The sequence below is a fragment of the Nomascus leucogenys genome, chromosome 16, assembly GCF_006542625.1.
Source record: "Nomascus leucogenys isolate Asia chromosome 16, Asia_NLE_v1, whole genome shotgun sequence".
In the NCBI taxonomy this organism is placed as follows: Eukaryota; Metazoa; Chordata; class Mammalia; order Primates; family Hylobatidae; genus Nomascus; species Nomascus leucogenys.
The window spans coordinates 33,548,193-33,561,089 of NC_044396.1; the positions used below are offsets into that span (position 1 = coordinate 33,548,193).

Here is a 12,897-nt window from a genome sequence, read left to right on the forward strand (position 1 = left end):
TTCACACGCAAATAGGTGACTTTTGTGATGCAAATAAGTGATTCACCTTGGCTAGACAGTGAGAGATTCATTACCTTCCCAGTCTTCCTGAGATTACTCTGCCTGAGGTAGTAGCAAAGTGGCATGAGGGAGGTGCCTATGTTTCTCCTCCTAACCTTGGCCTGAGTTGGTTCTGCTGATTATTTCAGTGATGAATCATCCTATTATCCTATGCATGCTGATCCTTTCTCTGTCCTAGTTTCTCACTCCAGATCATGCCCTTGAGATGTCACCTTTCCCACTTGGTGTAAGCATATTTTCCCCCTAGACTACCAAGTTGTCTTCTGAAGAATTATTCTGATATCAACCAATAAAAACAAGTTTTTCACTCCACTACACAGTGATAAAATACCTTGAAATTTCTTTTTAATTGCATCCTTGGATGTTGCACAGATCATTTTACTTTTCAGAGGTGCTAGTTCTCGTGCCTACAAAAAAAAAAATCAACTCTTCTGTTCTGGATTCTTTTTTTTCACAGCTTGCATCATACAAAGCATAGCAACAATCTTTTCAGGAAGCATTCCCACAAAATGCTTGAAAGGACCAGTTATGGTTACACCAACATCTCCAACCAAGATCTCTTTGCCTTCTTCTAAAATGATGCACTTTTTGTCTGCACTGAGACAAAAAATGACAGCCTTCTTTCTTTTCTTGATTTCTTCTGGGGGAGCCGGTGGGCAGTGAGTCTGCAGGGCGTCCTCTTCACGGCTGCGGGACTGAGAGCACGGTGATAAAATGATCACATGGATATAGAACATGTAAATGTTAGATATGAGTTCTAAATTTCTCTTCAAAGAATCAATATGTATGTTCAATTCTTTGCCTTCTACTTTTAAACTTAACTTCCTCATAAAGCAACCTTTTCTGATTACCTGCTCCACCCTGACTCATTCCAGTTACCTGCTCATTCTCCACAACCATTTTTCCCGCCAAACCACTCACCCTATCACTCTCTTTAAATTAGCCAGTCGGAATTAGGTTAGCCTGTGTGGTCTAACCCTAGCCAATAGGAGAACAACAGAGCAGCAGGGGCCACATGCGTCAGGAATAAGACCCCCTTTTCCTCCCTTATCCAAGTGTGTGCTCAGCATTGCTCTGTGAGGGTGCACCCTTCTATAGAAGTAAACTGCCTTGCTGAGAAGAAAAAAAATACAATTTTATATTTGAGTGCTATTTCTTTTGCAGCACCAAAACTTTATTTATAACATAAAGAAATATATTGCACTTAAAACAAGTTATGAAGAGAGGTAATATTAGAAGAGATCTTTAAAATGTAAACAATGCTATTTTTTCTAGGGGGAACTAGGAGTGATTTTTCCTTTTTTGTTTTTGAGATGGGGTTTTGCTCTGTCACCCTGGATGGAGTACAGTGGTGCAATCCCAGCTCACTGCAGTCTTGATCTCCCAGGTTCAAGCGAGTCTCCCACCTCAGCCCCCCAAGTAGCTGGGATTACAGGCAAGAGCCACCACACCCAGCCTCTTTCTTCCTTCTACTTTCTAATGTATCCATAATAAACATTTGATCATGGAATAACTTTTTATAGAAAGATATCTCTTATCTTAGGGGTGTCCAATCTTTTGGCTTCCCTGGGCCACTTTGGAAGAATTGTCTTGGGCCACACATAAAATATACTAATGATAGTGATGAGCTTAAAAAAAATCTCAAAAATAAAATGTAAGTTTACGAATTTGTGTTGGGCCACATTCAAAGCCGTCCTGGGCTGCAGGCTGGACAAGCTTCCCTTATCTAGTAGGTTGCTATGAAAAAAAAAGAAAGACACCTCTCATTCATTGCTAGGATACATCTAGGGGACAAAGGACAGAGGAGCAAGCAGGCAAAAACCCACCTTGAGCAGAAGATGGCACGGAGGAATGGCGGTGGGAATTCTCAGTCTGGTGAGCTGGACAATCCAAGCAGAGGGCAGGCTCTAGGTCTCAGAAAGACAGCTTTTCTGTCTTATCTCCTATGAGTAAGTTTCAAGCAGCCTGGGAGTTGAATGATCTCTTTGAACAGATGTTCCTGCTGCTTCCCCATCAACCTCCCTCATACACATGTATGCCATAAAGTTTAAATTTACTATCATGGTGGCCATAGACAATGTTAGGTAGCTCCATAAAGACAGATGGGGTGTTTCGTTCTTAACTGTGATCTTGGTAACTAGCACAGTACTGGGCACTTAGTAAATACCTACTGATCTAAATAGTGTGGTTTGAGGCCTCTTGTTCCTGGCTAAAAATCCTTGGCAAGAGTCAATCTCCACTTTACAATAGAGGTAAAAATCTTACAGTGGATATTCTTGACAAAGCTAGCATAGAGACAGCAATTTTACACAAGGCATTTTTCACCTAATAATAACAGTGGTTTTCCTACACCCATAGGGTGCCACCAAGGGAGGGGTGCACAGTTGGAGAAACAAATTAAGACTGCTGAAGACAACACTACTTACCATTTCCCTTATAGCTAACCACCAGTTCAACTGTACATGAATGTTCTTACGGGCAATCATGCCAGGAGTTAGGCAAAAACCTGTGTTCTGAACCAAAGAAGACTTAAAACTGCTCCCATAATTTGTGAATTTCTTGAAATTTTGGGGTTTTTAAAAAATTTTTTAACAACTGGTAATCAATTTAAGAAAACAGTTGACTTAAGCATTTGCAGTGGTGACTTCCATCTCAACTCCTGGCTCAATACTGACGGAAGTAATCTGCTTAACCGTCTGAGGACTGTGCAAGTCAATGAGTCGCTTGTGGATTCTCATCTGGAAACGATCCCATGTCTTAGAACCTTCACCATAAGTTTTTCTTGTAGTGATTCTCAAAGTCTTGGTAGGCATTCAAACTGGTCCTTTCACTGATTCTTTTCCTTTGCTCCTCAGATCAAGTCAGCACACACCTTATCCAGGGATTTTACGTTGCAACTCGTTAGAGTGCTATGAATTCAGTGAATTGCCACCTCTGACTCCACGGGTGTTTTTCTGGTATCTTTAAAAGCCATGGCTGCTGCAAGGCTGCCTAGCCAGCTTCCTGACAGACTTGGTCCTCAGGCAAGAGCAAAGAAAAGGTGGACCACAGCTCCACACCACCTATGACTGTGTCTTCCTCAAAGAGAAAATGTCTTTTTTTTTTTTTTTTTTTTTTTTTTTTTTTTGAGACGGAGTCTCGCTCTGTCACCCAGGCTGGAGTGCAGTGGCGCGATCTCAGCTCACTGCAACCTCCACCTCCCGGGTTCACGCCATTCTCCTGCCTCAGCCTCTCCGAGTAGCTGGGAATACAGGCGCCCGCCACCACGCCCGGCTAATTTTTTGTATTTTTAGTAGAGACGGGGTTTCACCGTGGTCTCGATCTCCTGACCTCGTGATCCGCCTGCCCCGGCCTCCCAAAGTGCTGGGATTACAAGCGTGAGCCACCGTGCCTGGCCGAGAAAATGTCTTTTAATGTCGGAAAATATTTATACACTTAGAAAAATCCATACACAAAGAATAAAGTAACTCTCCCATTTGCTACTGACATCAGATCCCCAGTTTAGAGTCAACCACAGTAACAGAACTCTTACACTAGCATGAACATATTTATTCACATACCTTTTTCTAAAACACGAATGGTAGATACTACGTTTTGGTTTTCAAACATAGCTTGTTTTATTATAAACAAACATCATTCTCTGGAAATTAAAAGCTTTGATAATTTCAAATCATTTTTAACAATCAGTCACTAACAGAATGCAAAAGGCAATTTTATTATTATACATTAAAACGTAAATCACATTTAAGCACGAACACTAAAAAACAGGCTCATTTCTCATCTTTATGCTGTTTCTCTTCACTGGCTTCTTCCATATACAAAATACATTCTTCTTTGTCATAACCCATTAGATGGATAAAGTCTTCGCGGTTTGGAAAGAGCACTGGATTAACTAACAGTGATTTTGTTTTAGCATAAAATGTAGTAAACACATGTTTAGCATCTGGAATCTTCACATCATTCTTGTGAAACACTGTACTCGTTTCTGCAAGCATAGCATTGTAGGTAATGGCTTTATAAGTGTCTGTTGTGGCCTCATGGTACAATCGAATGACATAGCCTTTTGTAATGAAGTGAAGCAGCACTGGGGTGATCACCGTAAAGCTTCCCATGATGCCATAAAATATGATTTGAACAGGCAGAGGCACACTTTCAGAAATAGCATTATTTTGTGTAAAAAAGTATGGCAGAAATGTAAGGCCAATCAGACTCGTAGAATAAGAGAAACATTTCACACCTAAATGGGAAAAAAAGAGAGAGGATCAATACTTTTAAATTTTATAAAAGAATCAATCTATCCCATTAATTCTTCCATTTTTCTTCTTACTGTATCAGCTCAAGACAACAAAATCAAAAAGCTTATTATATTCCAAGCTCTGTTTTAAGGATTTTACATATTTTGACTTCAATGTCCCTGCCACTGACCATTAGAATGCACTGCCTCTCCAGGCAGGAAATCTGCTTTAGGGTTTAAGTGGCCCTACCTCAGTTCCACAATAAAGTAGTTAATATTACTTAAAGATCCTTACTAATATTGTACTACAAAAGTTGATTCAGATAGCAGATTATCAAACAAAACTCTCTATTAACAAGCACTCCAGTATATCTAACATAAAATATTCAAACATGGGAAATTCTATCAGGCTAAGTGCCCAGGATTAAAACAGCAAATCACCAGAGAAATAAAATCAGTGGTTAAAAAACATACGGGACGGCCAAGCGCATTGGCTCATGCCTGTAATCCCAGCACTTTGGGAGGCTGAGGCAGATGGGTCATTTGAGGTTAGGAGTTCGAGACCAGCCTGGCCAACATGGTGAAACTACATCTCTACTAACAATACAAAAATTAGCTGGGCATGGTGGCACGTGCCTGTAATCCCAGCTATTCAGGAGGCTGAGGCAGGAGAATCCTTGAACCCAGGAGGTGGAGGCTGCAGTGAGCCAAGACTGCACACTGCACTCCAGCCTGGGAGACAAAGCAAGACTCCATCTCAAAAAAAAAAAAAAAAAAAAAAAAAAAAGAGAAACATATCGGAAAGGTATTCAACTTCTTTAGTAAGGAAAGACATTCAAGTTAAAACAATGAGATAAGCAGCCTGGCCAACCTTACGAAATCCTGTCTCTACTAAAAATACAAAAATTAGCCAGGCTTGGTGGCATGCACCTATAATCCCAGCTACTGGGGGTGCTGAGGCAGGAGAATTGCTTGAACCTGGGAGGTGGAGGTTGCAGTGAGCCCAGATTGTGCCACTGCACTCCAGCCTGGGCAACAAGAGCGAAACTCCGTCTCAATAAATAAATAATAAAAAATACAAATAAAACACTGAGATACCATTTTTACCTATTACCTTAGAAAGATTAAAAATAAATGACTTCTAGCAGAGTGCAGTGGCTCATGCGTGTAATCTCAGCACTTTGGAAGGCGTAGGCAGGAGGACTGCTTGAGACCAGTTTGAGACCAGCCTAGGCACCATAGGAAGACCTGTCTCTAGAAAAAAAATTTTTTTAAATTAGCCAAGGCTGGTCTGATGGTAATGAGTTATCAGAACTTAACATTGGTGTCACTGAAGTTGGTATACAATGCCCCCACTGCTAAATTTGACTAGCTTAAAAAAAAAATCAGCCAAGTGTAGTGGCACACGTCTGTAGTCCTAGCTATGTGGGAGGATCACTCGAGCCCACAAGTGAGGCTGCAGTGAACTATGATCACACCACTGCACTCCAGCCTAGATGACAGAGACTCTGTCTCTAAAAAATAAAATTATTTTTAAAAAATGGCTTCTAAACTGTATACTTCAAAATGATTAAAGTGAAAAATTTTATGTTTATCTAACCATAATAAAAAATGACTTAAAATGTAAATTTACCTTACCTTTAATTTATAATTTTAATATGATCCTAATAAAAAATACCATCTGTTTGGAAAATAAAGTTGAGATCCTAAACAAGTTGATTATAAAGTTTATTTGGAAAAACAAAAGCAGCAAAAAATAAAAAAATAAACAAAGCAATGGGGGCAAGTTACCCCTTCCAAATATTAAAACATAATAGAGGCCGGGCGTGGTGGCTCACGCCTGTAATCCCAATACTTTGGGAGGCCAAAGTGGGTAGGTTACTTGAAGTAAGGAGTTCAAGACCAGCCTGACCAACATGGTGAAACCCTGTCTCTACTAAAAATACAAAAATTGGCCAAGTGTGGTGGTGCATACCTGTAATCCCAGCTACTCAGGAGGCTGAGCCAGGAGAATCGCTTGAACATGGGAGGCGAAGAGTATGGTGAACCAAGATCATGCCACTGCACTCCAGCCTGGACAACAGAGTGAGACTCTGTCTCAAATAAAAATCTAAAAATGCAAAGGTCTCTACATCTTATCAACACACCTCGAGAAAAAAAAATGAAAATCTAATTTTCCTTACGTCTTGTCATTAAGGGATGCCATAACAAGAAGTAAGATACGGTAAGGATATTTTTACAATTAAAAGAGAAAAAAACAAAGTAAGTACCCCCACCTCCAATTACTTACCAAACACTGCTCGGGCCATATTGCCAGTATAAATTAGCCTTCCATCTTCTGATTTGTCAGACGGCGTATGTAAGCATCGAACATATCCTTCCCAACAAACAGGGATCTATTGAAACAGGGATCATTATAGTCGACCAACCTTCTTAAATTTTTTTAAGTTTTTTTTTTTTTTGAGACAGAGTCTTGCTCTGTCTCCCAGACTGGAGGGCAGTGGTGCCATCTCGGCTCACCACTGCAACCTCTGCTTCCTGGGTTCAAGCAATTCTCCTGCCTCAGTCTCCTGAGTAGCTGGGATTACAGGTGCCCACCAACACACCCGGCTAATTTCTGTATTTTTAGTAGAGACGGGGTTTCACCATGTTGGCCAGACTGGTCTTGAACTCCTGACCTCAAGTGATCTGCCACCTTGGCCTCCCAAAGTGCTGGGATTACAGGCATGAGCCACCATGCCCAGCTTAAGTTTATTCTTAGAACTGTAATGCAGGAGCAGCGGCTCATGCCTGTAATCCCAGCACTTTGAGAGGCTGAGGTGGGCGGATCACTTGAGGTCAGGAGTTCAAGACCAGCCTGGCCAACATGGTGAAACCCCGTCTCTACTAAAAATGCAAACAATTAGCCGGGCGTGGTGTCTGGCACCTGTAATCTAGCTACTCCGGAGGCTGAGGCAGGAGAATCGCTTGAACCCAGGAGGCGGAGGTTGCAGTGGTCCGAGATCACACCACTGTACTCCAACCTGGGCAACAGAGCGCGACTCTGTCTCAAAAAAATAAAATAAAATTGTAATGAAGAGAACTTGTCACATGAGGTGACATAAGGAATTCTCCCAAACAATCTACAGTTAAAGAAATCAGTTGGCTGACAGAATGGCTTTCCTTAATTCTAGTCACAAGTAGAAAACTGCAGAGTTGGAGTTTGTTAGCTTTGCATCCCAGCTCTCAGGTTTCTAGGTCTAGTGTGACCTTGAAGAAGTAAAAATAGTAACAGTTTCTTCTATTCCACTGTTAATGAGGACATCATTTCCATTCTATTTAAATGCAACACCTTTCCAAAAAATAAATACATTTAGCTGGTGTAATGGAACACGTCTATAGCCCCAGCTACTGGGGAGGCTGAGGTGGATCACTTGAGCCCAGGAGTTTAAGGCCAGCCTGGGCAACATGGCAAGATCCCATCTCTAAAAAATAAAATTTAATTTTACTAAAATAATTTAAGTAAAATACTCCGCAAACTCAGATTATATTTAAACTCCAGGCCTTTTACAAATACTTCTAAAATATTTATATGATAGTATTAAAGAGATCAATTCTTTCTCTAAAGACCTTGTAAATACCGTGTATCCCCTGGTCCTCTTATTTCTTGACAAGAAATAAAATTTGGCTGGGCACAGCGGCTCACGCCTGTAATCTCAACCCTTTGACAGGCCGAGACAGGAGGATCACTTGAGGTCAGGAGTTTAAGATCAGCCTGGCCAACACGGTGAAACCCCGTCTCTACTAAAAATACAAAAAAATCAGCCGGGGTGTGGTGGAGCGCGCCTGTAATCCCAAGTATTGGGGAGGCTGAGGCTGGAGAATCGCTTGAACCCGGAAGGCGGAGGTTGCAGTGAGCCAAGATCACGTCACTGCACTCCAGCCAGGGTGACAGAGCAAGACCTCACCTCCAAAAAAAAGAAATAAAATTTACTTGAAATCCTACATCAAATTTCAAGGGAACAGAAGAGTTCCCCAAACATCTGAAAATGAGTTTCACAGTGTATACACTTCAAAATGTAAAAGGCATGCCTAATTCCTCAATGCTGAAATGTAATTAGATTCCAATTTCCATTTTAAGCATTTCTTCCAAGTTTTAACCAGGTTTGCCAATCCTGATATTTTACAGAGTAGAATTAGAAAACAATTTATTCAGATCAAAATAAAAGAATTAACATCTGCATCCCCCTTTTCCCAGTGACCAAAGTAATTCTTAAAAGTACAGCCACCTCATAAAAGTAGAACAAGCTCAAAGTCAGGTTAACCTGGGTCTTTCGGTTCTATTTCCAGGTGCTGCATCCAATTTTTTACAAATTAACACTTCTAAGCTTCTGCTCAAGCGCAGAAAAGGAACTATATATAGTTGTCACCACAAACCCTCTGGATTTGAAACCACCATAAAAGTAAACACTTTCCAGCCGTTCTCCTGGACTTGCGGAGGCTGAGGACCCCGGGGCCCTCGGCCTGCTACTTCTGCAAGCCCCGCAGAGGGGGCTCCTCCCGTGCTCCAGCCACGGACACCTGGGAGAGGTCGCAAAGAGCCGCAGGGGCTCCCCAGGCCCGACGCGACGTCCCGCCTTCCCCGCCTCACTTGGGACACCAGACCTCGGACGCCCTACCTGCGCTCGGCCCGGACGCCGGAGAAGGCGCGCGGCTCCCCAGGGCCCGGTACTCCAGGCGGCTACCGGCCCCGAAGGCCCGCTGCAGGAGGACGCCCGGGAGACAGAGGCCCGGGGACCTCGGAGCGCGGCGAACGCACACAATGCAGTCCTCCTTCCGCAGAGAGGCAGTTCGACCGCCCACGGGCGGCCCAACGCCAGAAAGAGCATCCCGCGGGTGACGAGCGGCTGCGGACGCCCCACCTGCAGGATCCCACCCCTACGAGACACGGCTTCCCACCCGACTGCGGCACAAGTGGCGCATGCCCAGCCCGCGACGCCTGACGAGCAGCTGGGCTGCCCGCGCGTGCGCAGAATCTACCGCCCGCCTGCCGCCTTCCCGGCAGCGCGCGTTATCCGCCAGCTGAGCTGGGAGTCCGCGGCTCTGTCCTCGGCTGAGCGGCTCCTCCTTCCTAGAATTTTACCTTCTTTATAACAGTGTGGAGGGGCAGAGGGCTGTACGAGCATGACAAAGCCCAGAAGCCAGGGTTAAATCTTTTTTTTTTCTCGTGGACATCACTAAAAACTGTTTCCTTTGCGGAAAATGATTCTAGCCTGTTGGCACAGAAGGAAGAATATACGATTTGAACAAAAATGAATGATAATTTAATTGAATCATCGGGTTGAGGAAAATAAATGGAATTTGTTTATGTAATATTGATAGGTGTTATCAGATTTGTCTTCAGAAATCATTCACATCCATATACACACTGATTCATTACTTGTTAAAGACGTACTGAGTCTATTGCCAGGACTGAGCTAGGAGCAAAGGATACAAAATACTAGATTAAACTAGGAATCCACAGTGCTTAAATAGTGGAGGAAAACACCTGAAAATTGGCTAGAATATAATGTAATATAATTGAGACACCGCAATATACAAAATGTGGCCGGCCGTGGTGGCTTGCACCTGTAATCCCAGCGCTTTGGGAGGTTTAGGCAGGAAGATCTCTTGAAGCCAGGAGTTTAAGACCAGCCTGAGCAATACAGGGAGACTCCGTCTCTACAAAAAAAAAAAAAAAAAAAACCAACCTGAAACAAAAATAAGCCACACATGGTAAGTGTGTGCCTGTGGTCCCAGCTACCCAGGACGCTGACATCGTAGGATTGCTTGAGCCCAACGTCGAGGCTTCAGTGAGCCAAGACCACACCACTGCACTCCAGCCTGGGCCACAAAGTGACACCGTGTCTCAAAAAAAAGAACAAACAAATGCCACAGCCGTACAAAGAAGAACATGATTAATTTTGCCTCAGAATGTCTTCAGACTGGCTTCACACTTAGCTCAGTCTTGAAGGATGAGCATCTTAGTAATAGAGACACACTTTTGTTTACCACTGCAGAACTATAACTGTTTTTGACTTGGCATGTTATTTGCACTGGAGAGGAACAAATTCATAGTCTAAAATAATGTGTGGCCAGGGGCGGAAGCTCACGCCTGCAATTCCAATACTACATGGAGGCCCAGGTGAGAGGATCCCTTGATTCCAGGAGTTTGAGACCAGCCTGGGAAACAAAGTGAGACCCTGTCTCTACAAAAAATTTTTAAATTAGCTGGGCATGGTGGTGCCTGCCTGTAGTCCCAGCTACTTGGGAGGCTGAGGTGGAAGGATCACTTGAGCCCAAGAGGTTGAGGCTGCAGTGAGCCCTGATTGCACCACTGCACTGGGTGACACAGCTAGACCCTGTCTCAAAAATAAAAATAAAAATAAATGAATACAACAATATGATCATGTTAGCAACTCCAAATACTGTCTATTGGGGGGAGTATTCAGAAGGAGATAATGATAATACCTCTATATGGATAACTTTATTTTATAAAAGTTAGCTTCTACTTACATTTTGTTTCTTTTTATTTTAATATTTGTTTTAATAGCAGAGATGGAGTTTCACCATATAACCCAGGTTGGTCTCAAACTCCTGAGGCTCAAGCTATCCGCCCACCTCAGCCCCCCACAGTGCTGGAATTACAAGGGTGAGCCACTGTGCCTGCCTTTTATTTTGTTTTTGAGACAGGGTCTTGCTCTGTCGCCCAGGCTGGAGTGCAGTGGCACCATCATAGGTCACTGCAGCCTTGACCTCCCAGTCTCAAGTGTTCCTCTCACTTCAGCCTGCCAAGTACCTGGGACTACAGGCCACGTCACCATGCCCAGCTAATTTTTGTATTTTTAGTGGATACAGGGTCTCCTTTTGTTGCCCGGGCTGGTCTTGAGCTCCTGGAATCAAGGGATCCTCCCGCCTAGGCCTCCCAAAGTGTCAGATGAACCTGAGCTACCACACCTGGCCTATTTACATTTTAAAAATTCTTCTGTTTAGGGTAATTCATTCACAATCAATATTCACTCTATTATTTTGCTGATATATTTAAAATTTTCATATAAAAATGTTTTTCTTAACTATATGGAGAGAACTCAAATTTTTTTATCTTCTGTAAAGCTGTCCCCCCTACAAATACTGTAAGTAAATGAAAATAAAAACATTTGTTTGATCTATTTCTCAAAATTTCTAAATAGATAAAATGATATTATATTCTGAAAACTCTCTGCCATAGATTTACATAGAATTGTTATTTATGTTAGATGGATTTTCCAGTTCCAGTAAGTTAGAGACATTTGTTAAATATAAACTAATGGGATTTTAGAATGATTTTAAGGATGTTTTTAGGCCGCACGCAGTGGCTCACGGCTGTAATCCCAGCACTTTGGGAGGCCAAGGTGGGCAGATCACTTGTGGTCAGGAGTTTGAGACCAGCCTGGCCAACACGGTGAAACCCCGCCTTCACAAAAAACACAGAAAAAAGTTGCCCGGCGTGGTGGAGCACACCCGTAATCCCAGCTACTCAGGGGGCTGAGGCACGAGAATTGCTTGGGCCTGGGAGGTGGAGGCTGCAGTGAGCCGAAATTGCGCCACTGCACTCCAGCCTGGGAGACAGAGCGAGACACCCTCTCAATAAAAAAGAAGGAAAGAAAAGAGAAAAGAAAAGGGGCCTACAGCCTCCTCATCTGCACCTCCATGCCTGTCCTCCCCACCAAACTCTACTTCGAGCTACCATTACAGCCAAAAAATCTTTGTTCTGATTTCTGTAAAGGCTTGGAAAAATTTATCCAAGACAATCTCCTTGATTATTGCAATTAATTATAAAAAACCAATGTCTTTTATCTACCAAATCAACTAAATTTAAAAAAAAAAAAAAAGCCTTTCTGGCAAGTCCTCAGTTCAACAAACTCCAGATGGCCTGTTATCTATTTTTTGAGCACACAAAGTGCCTCGTTGAGCAACTTGTAATGTTGTCTTGGCCCTACATACATTCTCTTCATGCCACACTCCTGGAAAACAGTAGAAGGTGAACTTTATTTAGCTGTTTCAGCCTTCCTGGAAAGATGCCTGTATATCTTACCATAGGAAACGCGCGGGGTGGGAAGCGGGGCGTGGAATGAGAAAGAAGGTCCCAAAAACTGAGTAACGGTGTTGGCAGGCGCCTGGATTTTCTGTGCGTGAGCTCGGGATCCAGGATAGCTGAGCTAACCCAGAGGCAGAGGCAGAGGCAGGACCCTCGGGGGTGGACTGGGGGGCGTGGTTAGTTTTCAGTTAACATTGAATTCTACCAGGAAGAGAGGAAATGAGGCCAGCCGATTGCGCTAGTCGTTGCTGTGCTGGCTGTTCAGCACGCACAGCAACTTTTCACCAGGGACAGATGCTGCTTCATAAAGAGCATGATCTCGTTAGCAAAGAAACCGCCCTCCCACGTTTCAGTCTTTCCTCAGCAGTCTCCCACCTGCAGGCGTACCCCTAAATGAGAGGCAGGGACAATCTCTAAAACCACCAAAATCTTAACACGCAGTGCGAGAAACTACGAGTCCCAGGATGCAGGGCTGCCTCGGTCCCAACGCCGACGGTATCCACCAGAG

At 43.3% G+C, this 12,897-nt stretch overlaps 1 protein-coding gene and 1 pseudogene across 1 annotated transcript; both read right to left on the reverse strand.

Annotated features, from left to right (window-relative positions):
• Positions 1 to 388: 388 nt before the first annotated feature.
• On the reverse strand, positions 389 to 3,144 carry LOC100600054 (annotated as a pseudogene).
• Positions 3,145 to 3,592: 448 nt separating this feature from the next.
• On the reverse strand, positions 3,593 to 9,296 carry TMEM70 (transmembrane protein 70). The gene is made up of 3 exons (XM_003269446.4): positions 8,953 to 9,296; positions 6,585 to 6,690; positions 3,593 to 4,297 (listed from the first exon to the last, which is right to left on the reverse strand). The coding sequence occupies exons 1-3, from the start codon at positions 9,160 to 9,162 to the stop codon at positions 3,831 to 3,833; spliced, it is 783 nt and encodes a 260-aa protein (XP_003269494.1). The 5' UTR covers positions 9,163 to 9,296; the 3' UTR covers positions 3,593 to 3,830.
• Positions 9,297 to 12,897: the final 3,601 nt, after the last annotated feature.

Coding starts and splice junctions, on each gene's coding strand:
- TMEM70 (XM_003269446.4), bottom strand. CDS start 9,162: ATGCTCTTTCTGGCGTTGGGCCGCCCGTGGGCGGTCGAACTGCCTCTC. Junction 6,691..8,952: donor GGCGTCCGGGCCGAGCGCAG/GTAGGGCGTCCG, acceptor CTGTTTCAATAG/ATCCCTGTTTGTTGGGAAGG. Junction 4,298..6,584: donor TATGGCCCGAGCAGTGTTTG/GTAAGTAATTGG, acceptor TTTCCCATTTAG/GTGTGAAATGTTTCTCTTAT.